General features: G+C 35.5%; 2 protein-coding genes across 2 annotated transcripts in view; one reads left to right on the top strand and one right to left on the bottom strand.

Annotated features, from left to right (window-relative positions):
• Window positions 1-21,535, bottom strand: part of LOC141427538 (RNA-binding motif protein, X-linked 2) — a 219,289-nt gene that overhangs the window by 154,583 nt on the left and 43,171 nt on the right. The gene's annotated exons all lie outside the window — the stretch shown is intronic.
• On the top strand, window positions 5,520-13,785 carry LOC141427518 (arylsulfatase B-like). The gene is made up of 8 exons (XM_074087041.1): window positions 5,520-5,874; window positions 6,186-6,273; window positions 8,492-8,651; window positions 9,546-9,769; window positions 11,458-11,566; window positions 11,946-12,098; window positions 12,197-12,856; window positions 12,936-13,785. Exons 1-8 carry the CDS (start codon window positions 5,855-5,857, stop codon window positions 13,313-13,315), a joined length of 1,794 nt encoding a protein of 597 aa, XP_073943142.1. The 5' UTR covers window positions 5,520-5,854; the 3' UTR covers window positions 13,316-13,785.

The raw sequence follows: 21,535 nt of genomic DNA, 5'->3' as shown, positions 1-21,535 counted from the left end.
TAATTCAGCCTGTAATCCCTTGTCCACGCCGTGAAATATGTCCCACTTTTATTTTCCGATCGTGGCTTTGCTGTCTACTTAATGTACGCTCCGAGAGTTAATCCTGAATGGGACAAACCACTAGAAAATAATGTATCGTCGACTAAAAAAATTATTTACCACCTCTAGCGACGGTTGCAAGGCCGATATCATGCTGATTTGGGACCATTTCATGATATTGATAATTTGTTTGTTTCTCTAATTTTTTTAAACCTTAAATTTCACCGTTAAATGTTTTTCTTTTTTCTTTCTTTCTGTCGTAAAAGTAGCATATGTGTTATTCCAGATGTACCTACAGCTATATACGTACCAAATTTCATGACTCTAAACCCAGCGGTTGGTTTTTCGAGATTTTTTCCCTATCCCGTTGGAATATCGGAATAAAAAATAGCCCATGTGTTATTCCAGACGTCCAGCAACCTACATACCAAATTTCATGACTCTAAGTCCAGCGGTTATTATTTCAAGATTTTATCCCTATCCCGTGGGAATATCGGGATAAAAAGTAGCCTGTGTGTTATTTCAGATGTCCAGCTATCTACATACCAAATTTCATGACTCTAAGCCCAACGGTTATTATTGCAAAAAACTATCCCTATCCCGTGGGAATATTGGGATAAAAAGTAGCCTATGTATTATTTAAAATGTCCAGCTATCTACATACTAAATTTCATGACTCTTAAGCCCAGCGGTTGATTTTTCAAGATTTTATCCCTATACCGTGGGAATATTAGGATAAAAAATAGCATATGTGTTATTTCAAATGTTCAGCTATCTACATAACAAATTTCATGACTCTAAGCCCAGCGGTTATAGGTTCAAGATTTTATCCCTATCCCTTAGGAATATGGGGATAAAAAGTAGCCTAAGTGTTATTCCAGATGACCAGCTATGTACATACCTACCAAATTTTATGACTCTAAGGCCAGCGGTTGTAATTTCAAGATTTTATCCCTATCCCGTGAGAATATTGGGATAAAAAGTATCCTATATTTTAATGTAGGTTATAAAATAACTTTTTGCCAAATTTTATCCTAATCCGTTCCGCCGTTTCAGCGTGAAGAATAAGTAACAAACATACTTACTCACTCACTCACAAACTTTCACATTTTATAATATTAGTAGGATATATCCTTTAGACTTTTTTTCACGTAACTATATAACATTCTGTTCATCATTATCCGGCCAATGAGTATATTAAGGACCTAATACTATGCACAGCACCTTCTCTAAGTATAACAGGACTTGAGATTTAGATTTATACACAACCACGGGTTCTGACTATAATTTTCATTAACGAAGAAAAAAAGCGACATTTGGTCTCAAATTCTCAACTAAGCACTTAGTTCTCGTGATAGTCTCAATCACAATGCGGGTCCATGTGACCGAGCAATTAAGATGCTGCGATAACAATGCAGGTCTATTTGAGATGCCTGCTGGCTTCGTAAGATTTATTTGAGGTGAAATCGACGTATACAGTTATACAGGTTTTGGTATTGTGTATTATGGTGCTATTTTCATCTGTGTTTTCATGTATTTGTGTGTCTTCCGTATTAGTGAATAAATGTCTTGTTTCTTTCTTTTAACTTTTGTTTACTTTATATGATCGTTCATTTAAGATATTAATTTAGGATCTTAGGAAAGCAATCGCGTCCGTTGTCTTTTATCCGGCTTAATACGATTTAGGGCTATTCAAGGCCAGAGTAAATAGACTGTTGCTTAACGAGTAAGCTACAGCTTTTGCATCTTTCGCATTTACTGTTCAATAAATATACGAATACGAATGTTTATTTTCAGGACATTTTCATTTTCAGGATATTGTATACACACAAGAATATCGAGTCCTTTAAAAAAGTGTCAGACGTACATGATATCAATACTCGTAATAAGCACAAGCTTGCCGTTCCTAAATTCCGTTTACGGAAAGTAAGCAAATCTTTTGTGGGAAACTTGCCACACAACTCTTTTAAAGAATACATAAAGAGTGCACTTCTGAAGAAAGCTTACTTTAAAGTTGAGGAGTACTTATGTGATGATGCGACATGGCCTAAACTGAAAGCCGATGAAAATTAGGATGTTGATGTGTGATGTGATGTACTCGTGTTTGTGTGTGTGTGTGTGTGTGTGTGTGTGTGTTTATGTCGGTGTATAAATAAGTGTTGTGAAGTGTGACTTGGCAGTGTCCCGGCGCATTTCGTGTCTAGTTTCTGGTTCTGTTGCCGTTGTCCACGTTGCAGAATTTGATTTAAAAATATTTATTAGTTTGACATTTGGAGACCTTATACATCTCCATTTCTTTATTTTAATAATTATTTTTAATTTTTGACATTGGAGGCTTTTTACACCTCTGAAGATTGTATAATTTAATTAATTAAATTAGTTTGACATTCAGAGACTATATACATCTCTGAATTATTTAGATTAGGAATTTTATTTATTATTAACTCAGGGACTTTCTACATCCCCTTGCTATATAGTAATTTTATTATTAACTCAGGGACTTTATACATCCCCTTGCTATATTTAAGGCTGTATATTGTTAAGCTTATGGATTTTAAACTTGTATATTTTTAGTTTAATTTCTAGTCAGGCTCGCGACGTCGAAGTTCCCAAGACGATCCCATAGAGCTTATGGAAACGGAAGCAATACCATGCCCTCGGTACCGCTCTGCTTTCAGAGCATGAAATGAGTTCGTGTGAGCTAACTTTGGGGGCGGCAGACGTGAGCTTGTCTTCGGAATCCAAAAGCTTAATGGTTACTTGACCTGAAATGTATTTTTTTTTTTTAAATTTACGACGGTGGAAGCAGTCTACACTTCCACTGAACGTAGATAATAGTTAGTGTTTAGTTTTGTAACTAAAGGACCCCATACATCCCTGTATTTTTTTTTATTTTTTTCTTTTATTTAATTGTAAACTGTAGTTTTTAAGTATTTTATTTGTAATTATTTTATGTTGAAAAAATGACTTTCTGCCAAGTTTCTTGCGGCGCATTCTTCTTGGCAATGATGGTCTTTCCGAAAGCGCTGATAGTTTAAAAAATGACGTGTAAAAGTGCCCATTGCGGCCTATTTACTGAATAAATGATTTTGATTTTTGATTTTGATTTAACTGCACATTTGTCTTCTTTTCTATAGGTAGATTTAAATGGAAGAATTAGAATATTTAAATCCAAGTGTCGTTGCGTTGGGGGTACAGATGTGCAAGTTGTGGAAAATTTCCAAAAAGTTGGAAAATTCTCGGAAATTTCTGTAAATTTCCTCAAGAAATATAGGAAATTTAAATTTAAGAAACAAAGTTTAAATCCCCATAGAAAATTATAAGAAGTTTTCGAAATTTTCCTATATGAAAAATTCTGCAATTTTAGTTTCCTTTGGCACGTCAGTAGCTTGGGGGAGCGCTAATCTACAACGTGTGACATCCAGAACATTTATTTCAATTAGCGATAACTTTAACCATTGAGAACCATTTTATCGAAAAAATATAACATTTACCTTTACTAATGGAGTTATTATTTTTTTTAATTTTCTCGAGCTGAGGCTGCAAATGTTAGTGTCAGTGGTTAGCTTTGTTAACGATACACTGCATGCCGAATTAATTTGTATGGAAAATAAATGTTTTTTTTTGCCTGGAAATACTAATTTACGTTCATTAGAGCTTATGCTTTCAGCCCTTAAAATATATGTTCTTATATATATTTTTTTCTATACTCGACTGGATGGTAAACGAGCAAGTGAGTCTCCTGATGGTAAGAGATCACCGCCGCCCATAAACATCTGCAACACTATTTATATTGCAGATGCGTTGCCAACCTAGAGGCCTAAGATGGGATACCTTAAGTGCCAGTAATTTCACCGGCTGTCTTATTCTCCACGCCGAAACATAACAGTGCAAGCACTGCTGTTTCACGGCAGGATTAGCGAGCAAGATGGCGGACCTTGCACAAGGTCCTACCACCTGAAAAAGTGTTACATGAAAGTCACACGTTGTAATTCTGTTTACTACTAAGTTTTTATCTACTTAACGGAAGTAATAGTTCATTGCACTTGAAGTTTTACAAGGTAAAACATTATAGTAAATAGCTGTATATCAGATTGATTGCCATAATATACAGAACGAGGGTGATAATGTCCCGAAACGCCAGGCAAATCGCCGTTTTATACAAAAAGATACGCGAAAGTAACGACCAGTAGTTAGGACCGTGCGAGTATCGCCTTCGATATGTTTGTACATATAGCTAATGTTTATTATCCCACTAATATTATAAATGCGAAAGTTTGTAAGTCTGTTTGTTTGTTTTAGGGTTTTACTCCATCACATCAAAACTGCTAAACCGATTTAGATTAAGTTCGGTACTTACACAGTTTCAGTTACGGGGACGGACATAGGATAGTTTGTATCCCGGGAAATTAGATAGTTCGCGCGGGATAGGGATAAACGAATTCTACGCGGACGGAGTCACGGGTAACAGGCTAGTCAGATATATAGAAAATACAAACTGAAATATAGATGCACAGAAAAACCAGAAAAATAAGACCAGCGCTGGGAATCGAACCCAGGTCCTCGGCATTCCGTGCCGTGTGCTATACCGCTACACTACACCACCGCTGGACAACGATACAGACACGAATTTCTCCTATACTCTATTTCTCATATCTCAGCTCGTGTTGTTTCTTATTTAGCACTGGACAAGAGATATCGTTATTAAGCAATCAAATTAAGTTTTGTTTTTTATAGGTTTTACGGGATGACCGTAAGAGTAACAAAAAAATATTTGGAATTGAAATAAAAAATACAAAAAGATTTCAAAAAAACAATTCTTAGTCAGATATAATTTTATCAAGGAGCTTATTGTGTCTGGTGCAAGTAGTTTTAATTCTTAATTTTAACACTTTCTGTCTGTATCAAATTACGTTTTTAATTATCAAAGATATAATTATATTAAAACTAAATCAACACTTGAAAAAATCGGTTTTTTATTTTAAAGCACATTCACCTATTAAGAAGTTTTTTGTAGCTTTTTAAGTTCTCTGCCTCAATATAGCCTCATTTCCGAGAATTTTATAGCGAAAGTAAGGAACTGCTGTTCTAATTTTATTTTTCATAAAAACAAGCGAGACTTTTTAAGTTCGTTCTATATTAGTTAAGGTCTGTTTTCTGAAACTAGACACCAGTTAATAGTAATTAATACACTAACAAGATGTCCTCCGAGCATTCATTGCATTTTATCTATTTTTATTTATGAAAATAAAATAAAACAAATTCCGATATTTTGTATTAAGTACTTTATGTATTTATTAATTTAATAGGGAAAATACGAATTGTTCCGAAAATAAAAGTAAAAATTAAGTATGGTAATATATGAAACCTACGCCAATCATCCAATTGATCACTTGTACAACTGTATTAATATTAAAGTTGTGAATAATAATTTCAATTTCACAGAAGTCGTACCTACTTGAAGTACACAGGTGCATAATAATATATTAGGCGTATACTACATTGTATACTCAGTCATTCTCAAGTAGCGGCCGAAGATTCTTTTTGATTTGTTGAGGCCGCTTTTATTTGACATAAATGTCTAGTTATAATTACCTGCCATTGCTCTCTTGACTGTGGAAGACTTCCTTTTCAAGCGATTATTCATTTTACTTTGTCAAGTCATCTTCTTTCAGTGGATTTTATTATTCGCTCCGTTAACGATCGTCTTTGTCTCCGTGATCCACCTTTCCATATTTAGTTTAAGTGGATTTTTTCATAAGCCATAGTTTACTGGTACTACAGACTGGAGATTTAAAGGAGTTCATACTTTATAATGTTTAAATTATCTATTTGGTAAGTTTACTCTTGGTTATTGGACATATTTGCAATCATTAAATTTTTTGAAATTTATTTTAGTTGCCATTTAAAAAAGTTTGGAATTTTTTGATTTTACGGTGTTAAAATTTAAGGTTAAAATTAAATTTATGTATAATATTATGTGTAATTAAATTACTAGTCTCTTATTACCTTGGCAGCCGATTCGTAAGCATATCATTTTGAGCTCTACAATCTTTAGCCCACTTTTGAGGCTGTGTATATATGTTTACTTTATTCGTAAGTTAATGATGCTTCATATTTTATTACAGTCGTATTACTATTTTCAGCTGTCTTCAGCTGTTGATCACTTGTGTTTGTGTCATCTCTCAAGATGTCGAAAAACCAAATATTGTATTTATTATGGCAGATGATTTGGTGAGTTATGTTTTTGATACATTTTGATTGATTTGACTAGACTTGCGTTTTAATCCGAACTACATATCCGTTTTAAGTGGATGCTATTAATTAACCGTTGAAAACTTATGGAGACAATTCTGGCTGGACCACCAGAAGTCCATTACCGGGTTCAATAATCTAATCAATACAATTACTAGTATTGTCACCAGATTTCCATCAGTATACTAAATTTTAGCACAATTGGATAGGAAGTGGTCGGAAAATGGTTTGTAAATTTTGAAATCACAATTGATATATACTTACAAGCTGGGGATCATAATTGACCAAATGCTTTCTTGGTCACCCCAAGTGACTGATGTCAGTCATACACTTTTTTCCCCGCTCATGCCTCGTATTTTTTACCTCTTCAAACGAAAATTACTCTGGCTCAGTCTCTTTTTTTTTCTTTTTTCTTCGACTGGATGGCAAACGAGCAAGTGGATCTCCTGATGGTGTTTTTGCTTCTGTTCTGTTCTGATATTGGCTATCTGGAACTGAGTGAGGGGCTGCTCGACAAGCTTGACCGCCTTCAGAATTAATGTATTCGATACATTTTTGGACTCCGCAAGTACGACCACGTGTCTAATTTCAGGGTACAGCTGAAGTGGTTGTAATAAGGGATCGTAGGAACATCCACGTTCTGTCATTACTTTTCAACACTCTTTTTAATCCTTCTGCTCCCATATACCTTTCCGAGCCTTTCAGCTACTTGGCTGCTGGCAGTCAGTATCGGTTGCGATCGAGTACCAATCTCCTTTTAGCCTGTCCTTTTAACTCTTCCAAAACATACTCTATAGTACATTGTGTCTTAAGGGCGGTAAATAAGGAATTACGAACGAGAGTCTATTAGAAGCCCGAAGTCGAAGACTGAGGGCTTTAATGAGTCGATGTTCGTAATTCTAGTACCGCCCGTGCGACATGCAATGTTTTTTATCACATTTGCGAGTAAAATTGTAAATTTGTAAAAGAAAAACTAATATTTTTTCAAAAATTGCCGATACTGCTGGCTGCGTTCTTGGCAGCGCCAGGTCCCCGCCGCCCCCCCTCTGCAGCATGAGCATGGCATGCGTGTGCAGCGCGCGCACGGAGCAGCAGCACGCCATGCAGTAACAAACTCATTTACCGACCTTGGGCTTCATGACAAGAAAATTAGTATGGGCAATGACTCATTTACCGACCACGGGTTTCATGACAAGCACATTAAGGTCGAGGGTTTTATTTGAGGGGTTGCAACCAAGGTAGCCTGCATGTTACGACACTGTTTAAGAGCAAGTGTGATGAAAAATCTTTTACAGCGCAAGCTGCCAGGCCGTGGAATCGGTTACCGACCTCCATCAGGAAATCTCCCACCGTAGGATCTTTAAGGGAGGGCTTGAGAAGGATGTGGCTTACACCTTCTCCTTAAGCATTTGAGGACATTTCCTTTGTTTTATATTCGCATGTATAATATTTATTACGGTTATATACAGATACCTTTATATATATCGTAGTTTATTGATTTATTATTATTATTATTATTGTTAGCCTATTCTTTTGTAGATTATGTATTATATTATTAAAAAGACTGTATAGTAGCTTCCATTATTTTTGACTCTTAAACTCACTCTTTGTCGGACCCTAACTGGTTACTCCTCTCATCTACTCAAAGGTTGACTGGTAGAGATCCCTTAAAGGGATAAGTCCGCCTTTGTACAAGTGTCTCAAAGTTGGTCAATTGTGTTTTGTTTATTTTCTTGTACAATAAAGAGTTTACATGCATATACATAGGTACATACATACAAGCAAACATAAGAACGTTGCTAGTTAAATAAAAAAGCTTGAAAATATTAGTTATGAGAGTCCGGTGTATTTTCATGTATAGAGAGTTAAAATTTGAAATACAGAAATATAGTAACTACAAGTAGGTGTTATTACTTAGATAGGCCATACACTTACATGGTATTTTAAATAAATGATCAACAGTAGGTAAATTGACTTAAAGTACTGTCAAATAAGTCGTTAAGTAACTTTAACAGAGCAGAACAATAATAAATTAATAGTGTGTTGAGAGCACTGTATCAGGTTACGAGTATCTACACCTACGAGTAAACAGTTTCTTGATAATGCATGCAAGGTTAAATTCGAAGAGCAGTGCAATATTTATACTAGCAGTAAACCAATACCCAGCTGCGGAAACTTACATATTTTATTATTTCAGGGTTGGGACGACGTAAGTTTCCACGGGTCTGATCAAATTATGACCCCAAACATTGATGTGATCGCGTACCAAGGCGTCATGCTGCAGCAGTACTACACAGACACGCAAGGGACACCAACCAGAAGCGCCCTTTTCACGGGAAAATACCCTATGAGGCTCGGTGAGACTTTTACGACCCCTTGAACATGTTTATAGCTTTTGCTACTTTGACGTTTTATTAACTTAAATTTGTTTCCTTTGTTATTTTTTTAGATATGTACTTTTTTGTTCATATCACTTAAATTGTTAAAAAAACTAGCTCTCTTTATAACTCTTCTATGTCTCTTTATAACTTTGTACCTATCTATTAATGTAACGGAATCTTTCAAACGGAATCGTCTTAATGACAATATAAGTATAATAGGTCCTCACTGAAAATCAGCGCCACAGCTTGCCGTGTCATTATGCTGAGTGGGGACCTATTTAGCGTCATGTATGTCTTTATTTGTTCTATGTTTGTTTTATGGCGTTAAATAAACGTATTTTCTTTCTTTCTTCCTTACTTTCTAATATTATGGTATCATCGAACTGATCTGTTGTCTGTTTTCAATGAAGCCTTTAAGGCCGAGATTTAAGTAGTTATCGTACAAACAACATAATGTGTAGATTTGATGTACGTAGCAGTTTTCTCTACAGCGGACTGCACTGTTGTTGCTGGACTGCTGGGCTTATAATGTTTTAAACTTTCGCAATTCTCACTCATAACTAATATTTATCGAGACTAGGTAACTATTTATTGATAAGATTACCTTAACGTTTTGACTACATTGTAGCAACTCGATGAATCGACTTGTGGCCACGGTTGCTACAATGTGGTCGAAACGTTAGGGTAATATTAGCAATAAATAATTCTGCTGGTTTTTGTTTGAAGCGCATACCATAAAAGTTGTTTTATAGTCTTTTTGACATTATGCTGTCATCAAGAGCCTCGCGCATTATTTAAAGTACTCATACACTACACCAGGTTTATATCATGGTATATCTAAACCTACTTATTATTATTTAATCAATTCAGGCACTCAAAGCGACTCAATATCAGCCACAGAAGACCGAGGGATCCCAATAACGGAACGCCTTTTACCGGAATACTTGAAAGAATTAGGCTACGAAACGCACTTGGTCGGGAAATGGCATGTCGGCAAATCGAGGGCGCACTACCTCCCCACTAACAGGGGATTTGATACTTTCTACGGCTTCCTCGATGGCGCGGTGGATTACTACACTTACAACTTAGTAGAGGTATGTATGAATATGTATGTTGGTTGTTGACGGCCGCTATGCTTGGGCCAATGTCAGTATTGATGGTTTAGCACTAACGGCAGCGCCAACATTAGACAACAGGAAGGGGGAGTATAAAAACAAATGTGCTAAGAATTTAAAGCAACGTGTAACCAGAGTGAAGCGTATTAGAACATATCGTCAGTATAAAACAGAATTGAATCGGTAATGTTTTTGAGAGAGAAAAATACGCAAATATTTGTCAGAAAATTCATCTATCTCTTTAATGCGAAACTAATCCAAACTTTATTTCCATGATCATTTTCTCTGAGCTAACGCTTAGTTGTCTATTGAGTGTCAGAAACTTTACGCAATAGACCCTCAGGTTTTGTTCAAACAAAAAAAATGGTAGGTATTTTATTTATATAGGAAAGTTACATAATTAAACTAACTTTATTATCTGTCATTCAAATTGAATAAGAGTTTTTCTGAAATTTAGAGATTAAATAAACTGAAAATTAATTCTACCGTGTTAGTATCATTATTACGTCTTCATTTAGGAACTTAGAAATTTAATAATGTGTACCTTGACGAATGACGCAACAATACTATAGTAAATACACTACTTACTTGAATATTAATGTGGCTATTAACATATTTCCATTGAAACAATAACGTTAGTGTTAATAACAGTTTATATTATTATACTCGTAGGTACTTCCATAATTATTAAAACTCTAGGTCATGCCTTCTTGAAAGTTTGTTTTAAATCACCATTCCGCAGGAACTACGAAATCTTCCAGGATAAAACTAAACTACCTATGTCCGTCCCCGGGACGATTTATCCATACCGAATTACATCTAAGTAAGTCGGTTCAGTCAGATGTTATTACATGATCGAGTTTCATTAGTTTCATGTTACAAAATTCAAAATAATTCGTCCTAAGAAACTATCTTACTTTATTTTACGTTACACCTGCCACTTTGTGCCCTTCATTTCAGTTTTAAACAAAGGTTTGTAGGTACTTATAACGTATTTCTAAACTTAATTTTGTGCACAGCAAGAAAGTGGAGCTGACGTGTAGCTCAAATCTTGGAAAACCAGCGCTGCTGCACCGACTGTGTAGCAACAGATACTGAGTGTAGACCTTTTTTCAGTGACATGTGTAGTGTGACAATCATTACGTACAATAACTTTAAAATTATACTTTTACTATTGGTGGTGATACTTTTAGGACGTACACTAACGAGATGGACGGATGACCTGGTTAAAGTCGCGGGTTCACGGTGGAGGCAAGCCGGCTTTCAACCGAGGCAACTGAAGGTCTATGGGGGAGGCCTATGTCCAACAGTGGACGTCCTATGGCTGAGATAATGATGAAGAATTTTGTTTACGGTCTTAAATTCATCATTTTAGAACCGTAAACAAAATTCTTACCAGTATTGTAAATGCGAAAGTAACTCTGTCTGTCTGTCTGTTAACTCTTCACGTTTAAACTGATTTAGATGCACATTGGAATGGAGATAGATTGAGAGCATGGAAAAGACAAAGGATAGATTTTATCCCGGGAAATACCAAATTCGTACAGGATAACTATAAATCAATTCTTGCCAGACGATCATGGATTCGCAGGCAAAAGCTTGTACGTAATATTTTTCTTTCTTTCATCCTAATTTGATATTTATTGATTCTCTCTTTTTATTTGAAGACATGTAACGGAAGCTCGTTCTATGGCTTAAATATGTATGAGAACTTGGAGCCTATTGAAGATCTCAACGGCCATCTTACGGAGGTACTCACCGACAGAGCTGTTAGCTGTAAGTGGGATTTTAAAATATTTTTTTTTTCAGTTTAAGTTCAGTATGTATATGAGTCGGTCCAATAAACAGACAAAATCTTTTTGGATCTAATCACTTCCGCCCTTTTCTATCACAAAATTACCTAACATGGAAACCTTAGATGCAAGTTAAATTAATACTGCGTTTCTAAATAAATCACAAGGCATAAGGATTCCAAAAAGTCGGATACCTTATCGTAATTAAAATTAGTGTGAATGTTTTGGTATGTGTAATTTCCGTGTCACTGCCCAACTTTTTCCAGTCAGTCATTTTGTATGGTTAACAACCATTTAATTTTATCCAACTCTTTGACCTCCACCCGTAAACATTTTCTTTATTTCGTTCGTTTCTGTTCCAGTGATCAGAAATCACACCAGTACAGCGCCGTTATATCTTCACGTATCGCATGCCGCTCCTCATGCAGGAGGTGGACTGGTGTCCCTCCAGCCACCGGTCGAGACCATAGCAGAACAGAGCCACATCGCGCACACTGCCAGGCGGTTGTATGCAGGTCTGTCTCTTTGATTGATGGTAGAGAACCTAATCAAGTTCATTGAAATAGTGTTCTTTGACAAGAACCCACTTTGAATTTTATATTTTGATTTGCAGGTCTCGTATCGAGTTTGGACAAAAGCGTTGGTCATATAGTTGCAGCGTTAGCAGAAAAAGAGATACTAAAAAATACACTGATAGTCTTCGTGTCTGACAACGGTGCAGCAGGATTGTCTCAGAATTTTGGTTCTAATTTGCCCTTGCGTGGACTTAAGAGCACTCCTTGGGAAGGAGCGGCACGTGCCGTGGCTGTTGTATGGCATCCCACAATATCACATAGAATAAGCAATGCCATATTCCACGTAACTGATTGGTTCCCGACATTGATCACAGCAGCAGGCGGGAATCCATCCAACAAAATAGATGGTTTGGATCAATGGGCTACTATTATAAAAGCCGAACAGCCTAAACGAAACGATGTTTTAATAACAATTGACGATCTAAATGGTTGGGCAGCATTTAGGGAAGGTGATTTCAAAATAATTGTAGGTAATGTTACTAAGGAAAAGAGCAAATATCATGGTAAAGAGCTCATGGCGCTGAAACATGATGTTCTGCCGTATGAAACCGTGCTGTTAGAATCAGAAGCTTGCCTTGTGTTCAAAGAAACTTTGGACTTGCCATTAAACATTGAGGAAGTTTATGAGCAGCGAAACAGTAGTAAATTAGCTGGGAGTGATGACATACCTGAAGAGGTCGTCTGCTTCCCTACATTTGGTAAGTTGAATATATTTTTCTTTTCTGAGTTAAATTACCTACATAGAAGGCTTTATTAATATTTGATATTATTTTACAGTTAAAGGTTGTCTCTTCAATGTTACTCGGGACCCTTTGGAAGCTTATGATCTTTGGCATGCTAAGATGGATATAGTTAGGCGCATGAGTTTACGCCTTCGATCACTTTGGACAGAAATGTACCCAAGACCGACACTCAGAGGCGATCCCAGAGCTGACCCCGCCAAACAAAACTACGTTTGGTTTTCCTGGGTTCCTAACGACGAAGAAATGTATGAACCTCGGAAGCCTGTACCGCCTTTTCCGTTGCAGGTTTCCAGAGACGAGCTTCAATATGTAGTTGATATAAACCTGAATACATTCAGGGATAAATTACAGGATTACATTAAGAACATGGGAGAATCATTTCTAAAGAGCGTAGGCGGACTATTTAACTTTTGAGATAGGTTGTGGTGTTGTTATATTTATAGGAGGTCTAGTTTTGTTTAGTACTGTGTAACAAATATGATATATTCAGTTATTATTTTACCCAAAAGCGTTGTCTCATGTTGTGAGTAAGAGTGCTAAAATTGTTGCAAAAAGTATTTATTGGTGAATGTGTTTTGTTTGAACGATAAAAGCCTTAAAAAGTCCAGGTACGACATCGGCCGATGAAAGTTATCGTACGGCCACGCCACAAGACAAACTTCAATTTATTATTGTGATTTTTTATTATCGAACTTCTTTGTCTTGGCAACTACATATTCGAAAAAAATACTCGATCTTTTTCTTTTTGATAACCTAGTACAGAAATTACAGAAATATAATGTATCAATGTAAAATAAAAATAAGAAGATATATATTTGTTAAAGAATTATAGTAATTACGTTAGTGACTGAAACTAAACTGTCAATAAACAATCTTTCACAATACCTGTTATATTTATTTCTGTGTAAAAACGGCGAATTTCCTTAGTCTCGTTAATGAAGATGCAAGAATAGAGGGGCACTTGACTCTAAGCGCTCCGGTTGGTCTGAAATAACGAATTTTATGAACCGATGAGGCCTTTTGTCACCGCCTCGCCGACCGCCCTTTGATCAGTGCGTGCAGCAAAAGGGAAAATTGGTCAGCTTTTCGGGTTCACGTGACTGACCGGGCAGGACGCTTGATCACGATGAAAAACGAAACGAGTTCGTGAATTAAATGGTTTTGATTTTTCGTCAACTTTATTGCAGTCGCGATAGAAGTTTGGTTTATTGTTTATTTTTTTATTTTTTAACGCCGTTTGTTCATATTTATCATTACACTCGGTTAGTAGGAATTAAAATGATTTAAAAATACATACTTGTTCATTGAATTCTTTGTTAACTCCAATTCAATAGAATCTGACAATCCTGTAGACACTTCCAGCCTACTTAATATAAACACCGGGCTGCCTAAGGCTTTGTGATGTGACTATTATTCTTTTTTTGATTCATTTTAGATGATAATTGCAACAACAGGGACATATATAATCAAGTGTGCCCACGATAGGGTGTCTTAAATATGTAAAAAATTGTCAGATTCTATTGAATTGTACTTTAAGTAGTAAGCTGAGACGATTATGGCATAATATCTTATTAAATTGGGACCGTGTCATATATTAAGTTTTAAAATAATAAAGGACGAATATAATACAATTTTAACTGAAACTATTCATATTTATTATAGGATGAACTCTTCTCTCCTACTCAAAGGTTGACTGGCAGAGATCCCTTCAGGGATAAGTGCGCCTTTGTACTTAGCACTTTTTGTAAACTTTTTGTATTTCTTTTTGTACGATAAAGAGTATAAATAAACGAAGTTTACCTATTCTACACGATTAAGGTTAGAAGAGGTTTCTAGCATAACAATCGTGTTAAGTTGACGACTTCCAAGAAAATTGTATAATATTGACTATATATAAATGGGCAGGTATGTTTTATATGTATTGGAAAAATACTTTATAAATATATGTCATGTTTTTAACATGCCAAGAAATTATAAGAAATCCACAATAGGATCGTCGTTATTTGTAAACACAAAAATAACAAAATGTATTTATAACAATAATTAAAATAGAATACAATGCACATTACGATCAAATTTAAAAATAATAATAGCAATAATTAAATTAAACAGAAAAATTAAAATTGGAGACTATGACACTAAGCTCTTAATGATTTTGATCTTTTCAAATTATATATGTTTTCAAGGACCATTCATTTGATACATAGGTATATATCTATAATCTAGGAAGATTTTTTTTTACGCTAGCAGGTAGATTACAAATAGTCCACGTAACCTCGCTTAAGGAAGTTCGTACAAAGCAAATCACACAAAGCCTATTTCTTAATCCACCAGTTCAAGGACTAGCTAATGGGATTGCATGTAGGTACTTTGGCTGCTATTTTAGGGCATCGTTTTGACACACTTACCGGGCAAATAGAAATAGTGTCATCTTCATCTACAAAGCCACATAACAAAGGCATTACGGTGAAGGAAGCATTATGATACGAAACAAAACCGGGGTAACGCATCATGAATTATACATACAACTGCTCCCGTTCCAATTGGTTTCGTATAATTGGAATGGGATCCCCTGACTGAACAAAAAGAAACGCTTCTGAAATTAAATAATTGGTCTGTGTGGTTTGTTCGAATCGATAGTATGCCTCTGTATCTAATTGAGTCAGTTGAAATAGCTTAATTTTCTAAATATTGCTATGTAAATGTAAAGAAACCAGAAAAACACATTTAAAGCACATGTTTGGTAAAGTCAAGTTCTTGCAAATCAAATTTAATCCATTTCTAGGGATCGGATCGACTTATATGTCGTTTGGATGACAATGAAAGTAAGTATTTACATCCAACTAAGAAACGAAAACTCATTATTGCTATTTTTTTATAGAAACAAACATTAAAAATAAACGGAATATTTAAATTAATTATTCGGGCCAAGAAAATATGGGGTAATCAGTCTTGCGGTATTGACGACGTCATCATAAGCAATTGCTCTAAATAAATTAAATTTCATACACACAGTCCTAAATAGACTTTGGAAACTAAATTAGGACATCATTTTCTTCGTAACAGTTTTGATGTAAAATACTTGAACAAAGCAACATTTTTCTCTTACTTTTGTTCTTTATTGGACTTTACTGCAAGCAAGTCAAACAAAGTGGCTAGATATAACATTTAGGTACTTAAATAGGTACAGTATTCCATTTCCCGTGCCATCATTAATTTATTGCTAACCAGCTATTCTTTTCATTTCAGAAACGTTTCGCTTAATTCCAGTCTTCATTAGATATGCATCAAAGAGCCGGACGGCAATGAGAAATTTTATAATTTTTGTTGTTTTGTATTTGTTTTAATTCCCTTATAACGGCTTTGATTCGAAATGAAAGAAAGCAAGGAAGTTTATATTTGATTCCCCTGTTTTTATAGAATTGTCAAATAATTAACCGAAACACCGCAGTTTTGTCCCCGTAGAAAAATTCTCTCTGTGTGAATTTGGGAAAGTCTGTCTTCATTTCTTGTCCATGCCATAGTTACGTAACTTCATTTTTCATTTCCTTTTAATGCTTATCAAATTAAATATGTCTTATCTTAATATTATACCGACCTGCAACAAAGTCCTTTAACTTATAGTGCACAATGAAATTAAGATTAAGACCCTGAACTAGCATTACCCTCCTGGTTGAAGCGTCATCTATTTTCACGGCACTCATCCAGTAAACTGCGCAATAAAAGAATCGGTAAACGTTTTAAATCGACTTAGTATTGCCGATATAAATCTTGCTAGTCGAAGACCGCTCTAATCTAACGCTTCCTCTGAGCGAGTAATACATATATACGAACTTTAGGGGCTTTTATTCGACGAGTATAAGCGATGTAAAAACTGAACGAAAACCAGAGGTCTCGTTTTTCATTTTCATTCCATTCACCATTACTCTCTTTTACCATCTCTTAACCAGTTTGATGTAAAGAAATGGTAGAATAAATTGTGTTACACAATAAATCTGAAATAATGAATGTGGTGGTTATAAGGTAACACAGCCCATAGAAGCACGGTGCAACACCCACGAGGGGGACGAATTTTAAATCACATTTGTCAAAATTTCATTCAAATGCAACAAAGCTCGAATAAAATTATCGATTACTTGGTAAAAGTAATTAGAATCATAATCATAATTAAAAATTAATCATAATTATAATCTAGTCGTTTTATTGTATACATTGAACACAATTTTGCACTATTTTTAACCGACTTCAAAAAAGGAGGAGGTTATCAATTCGGTTGTTACCTCATAACGTTACATCATTTATGACCCGACTTGAAATTTTTTATTTGCGATCGTATAGGAATGGCTTCAATTAGGTCCCATAAGCACCAAATCAGGATCTGATGATTGGATCTTAAGGAAATCGAGGGAACTCTTCAAATATTGGAGGGACACCTATGGTAAATTGGATATATTTAGTAGCAACTCGTGCATTTGCTCTTGAAAATCATCATTTGGTGAAGTGGAACTGATGGTGAAGACCGCAGTTGACCATCGGAGTTAGTACTCAGTAACAAGTTTTTCACGGGTTGAATTTCAATTACTTTAACACAGTTGCTAAGCAATTTATGATCTTCGTAATGCATACGGTAAAATGGAACGGGTGGTGAAGCACCAGGACTACGTGGACCTTTAGTCGTCTACCTCACCTACATTGGGCTTCAACCACTCCTGCTGGCTCGTGCTGAGGCACCGACTTCAAACTGGTAGAAAATTATTTTCATGGTTTTTTGTAGTCGGTTCAATTATTTGTTATAAAATTATTTGATTGCATTTTCACAGATTTAACTTAAAAAAAGAAGGATGGCCAAAATATTATGAAACCACAAAGGCTATTAAAAAGGGTCGTGCTAGTTGTCTTTATCTGCGCACTGGAACAAGATTGTTCAACACTGTGACTTGGGTGCAGGATTACTGAGTTAAGATGATTGTGACAGTGGGCAATAATCTAAAGAACCTAAGTACTATCACTTGATATTCCCTCAGCTTCTCTCGAATAGAGGCTCGGGGCCTAGCGATTTGTATTACATTCTTGCAAAGCCGAGTTGTGGGAGTTGTGATTTGCAAAATGGTTCTTGTTTCTAAAGTTCCCTATAACTTATTTGCGAATTGCACTTTTGCTTTGGCTTTGTTGGGTAACAACATTTTGAATGCTAAAGAATTTATTTTTTCACCGTAGAGCGCAAGATACAAAATAATTTTTGAGAGCTCTCTCTTTATTATAACATGTAGGGGGTAGGGAGGGGCATGTTGAGCAATTTTGTATTGATCATCTTCTCATTTAATGATGGTTACATTAGAAATATCTTAGAAATATCACCTCAACTTCCACCATATTGAGTTCCCGCGTCATATTTTTAGTTTTGCAGATATTTTGATTGCCCAAATTATCCACTTGCTCAACATGCCCTTCCCTACCCTATGTATGAGAAGATAATTACTTTCACATTTCTTAATTATTGCAGCAGTGTTTCTGCTGTATTTCTTCAAGACTTCTTACAAAATATAAAACCATCTATTTTAATAATGCAGATAAAAAATTGTTTGTTCTACGTTCCCAAGCAAAAGTTTCGAACGCTTCCATTTAAACGGTCGACTGCCCGTGATATCAACAACGAGACTCCAGCAAATCATAATTTAGTTTGTTTCTAGCGTTAAGTCTTCGTCACGTCTCAGCCATTATACTAACAAGATGGTTCTAATCTCAACCTTGCCGAAGCTGCCCTTGGGACTGCATATTTTGTCCAAACTTATCACCGAGAGTAGTTTACTGGCACGCATTTTGGCACATAGCCAGTGCCGGAGGCTCACTAACAACTTTATTATGCATTACTGGGTGTTGTATGATCCTAAATAAGCAACAGTTAACTTGCCAAGTTTTGGGTTTACATTTTCATTAGATATGGCCTGGAGGTGCCGAGGTGTGGTGATGGCACGCGCAGGCAATTAACGAAGACTTACTCAATTCAATTTTTTATAAATTAAATAAAAGACCCGACTTCCTTCAAAATCTAAAATGAAGAAGAGAAGTCAAGTGGTCTAAAATTCTGTTAAGTGTGTAGGTAGCCCTCTTGTTCTAAGAGGAGGCCTGTGCCCAGCAGTGGGACGTATGTAGGCTGGGATGATGATGATGATGTAGGTATTTAAGTTAACGTTCAACAGTCGGAGCTCATTCAAATTGTGATCAGCTCAAGTATTCTTAGTAATGAATCTATCACAGGTTCGAAAAAATCTTTTTGGAGAATTCGGCCAAGAACTCAAAAAGGTAGGTATATTAATATTATTTATTTAGTGTGTTACTTGTATGTAAATATTTACATTCAAAGAATTTAACACAGCAAAATTGCTTAGCTCGTAAGGTAGGTAACGTAATTTTATTAGTTATTATATTAGGTTAACCTTTTACACGGCGCTTAGTTCGAGGTTTGTGTACTAAACTAATGCAAAGAATTTATTATTATTAAGTAGGTATTAAGTTTTTTTTTTAAACTTATGTATTTAATCAAAAAACAAAATCAAAAAATCAATAAAACCTACGCCGCCTTACGTATCACGTTCTTCCTCACAATTGTTATTTTCCGTCTATTCGACGCCTATTATTATGAAAAACTCGTTTTTCTCCACTCTTTGATCTTCTCGAAACTTATTGTTACCTGATTTATTATACGGGTTAGATAGGTATTTCGACACAATGTTCTATTTCCCAGAAAAGCTATCGAATTATTTCCACACCTCGCTGTTTACTTAAATTGAAAATAAAGAAGCATATTTATCTTCGATAGTAAATTCACCCTTTCTTTCACCCTTTGTCAAATTGTGACAGATAGTATCCCAATATGTTTCCGTATTGGAACATTTTATATTGCGTTTCTAAATCGGGCTGTACCTACTTCAAGCCATTTAAAGGCATAGGTACTTATTTCTTTTTAAGTGTTTTGTGCGATTTGCGAATTGTCAGCAGCATCCAGGCTGGCTCGGGAAAGAACGCTCGCTCTGAGGTGAGATCAATTAAAAGATAAAATGGTCGTGCAGAGAGCCATAACAACTTGTAATTTTTACTAAACTAAATTTGAGCATAAGTTTGTAGTAACGATATTTCTACAAGTTCGTAACATATTTTGGGTAAGATAAGTACTTAACTACACTGTTTTAGGCACAGGCAACTTTAAATCATTGCCGCATTCAACGTGTTAGTTTATAAAAATATACTTAGGTAGTTACAATATGAATTTCCAATCCCGTGGGAATTTAGAAAAAAATGTCCTTATTCCTTGTTTACATCCTAAGTAGAACCTTATGTATATAGAGAGTTTAGGTCAAAGGGGTTGCGGTGGGAGTTGGTGAGTCTGTCGGTACGTTTTATTAATAACTAGCGGACCCAGCAGACGTTGTCAAATTATGATAACATACCAAACAACTGCGCCATCTAGCGGGTCGAAATTATTTGAATACGTTCTTTAATTTGAGGGGAGAGTTTACTCAATGAACCAAAAGAATTTCCTTGCTCACCCGCGACCTTACGATAGCAAATTGTTAAGGAAATTCTTTTGGTTCATTGATATGGACCTCCGCAAAGTAACGCCTGATTCAATAAATTAGAGTTTACTCAGTTTACCGTATAGACGGGATAACCATTAAATGTTTGACAGTTACGAAACCCATGAAAAGTTGGTATAGGAAAATGTTTTTTCTTTTATTTTATTTTATCGTGAATTTGCCAATGTTTTTAATATTTATTATCCTATTCCTGATGAAGATAAATCCAAAAACTCAAAAATTATAAAAATTGGTTCAGCCGTGCTTCAGTTATCATAGTTGATTTGAGTTCGGTCAGATAGTTGCAATAAAAATTTTCGGGATTTTACAAAATTCCCATGGAAATTTCCAAAATTTATATTGTGGTCTTCATTGAGGTTTTGTTGTGAACAACTGTACAAAATTCAAGACTCTAAACCCAGTGCTGAAATTACAAGATTTTTTTCCTATCCTGTGGGAATATCGGGATAAAAAGTAGCCTGTGTGTTATTCCAGAGGTCCAGCTACCTACATACCAAATTTAATGGCTCCAAGCCCAGCGATTGTTATTTCGAGATTTTATCATAGGTAAGTATTCCGTGGGAATATCGGGATAAAAAGTAACCTATATCGAAAATACAAACTGAAATATAGATGCACAGAAAAAACGGAAAAATAAGACCAGCGCTGGGAATAGAACCCAGGTCCTCGACATTCCGTGCCGCGTTCTATACCGCTACACCAGCGGTGGTTTTACGGGATGACCGTAAAACAAAAATTTGGAATTGAAATAAAAAATACAAAAAGATTTCAAAAACCAATCTTAAAAAGTAACCTATGTGTTATTCCAGAGGTCCAGCTACCCACATACCAAATTTCATCGCTCTAAGCCCAGCAGTTGTTATTTTGAGATTTTATCCCTATCCCGTGGGAATATCGGTATAAAAGTAGCCTATGTCCGTCTCCTGGTTCTAAGCTACCTCCCCACCAATTTTCAGCCAAATCTGTAAAGCGGTTCTGGAGTTATAAATAGTGTAACTAACACGACTTTCTTTTAAATATATAACGATAGTTATAATAA

The sequence above is a fragment of the Choristoneura fumiferana genome, chromosome 4, assembly GCF_025370935.1.
Source record: "Choristoneura fumiferana chromosome 4, NRCan_CFum_1, whole genome shotgun sequence".
In the NCBI taxonomy this organism is placed as follows: domain Eukaryota; kingdom Metazoa; phylum Arthropoda; class Insecta; order Lepidoptera; family Tortricidae; genus Choristoneura; species Choristoneura fumiferana.
The sequence above is the reverse complement of the archived record's forward strand: the minus strand, read 5'-3'. Positions and strand labels throughout refer to the sequence as shown.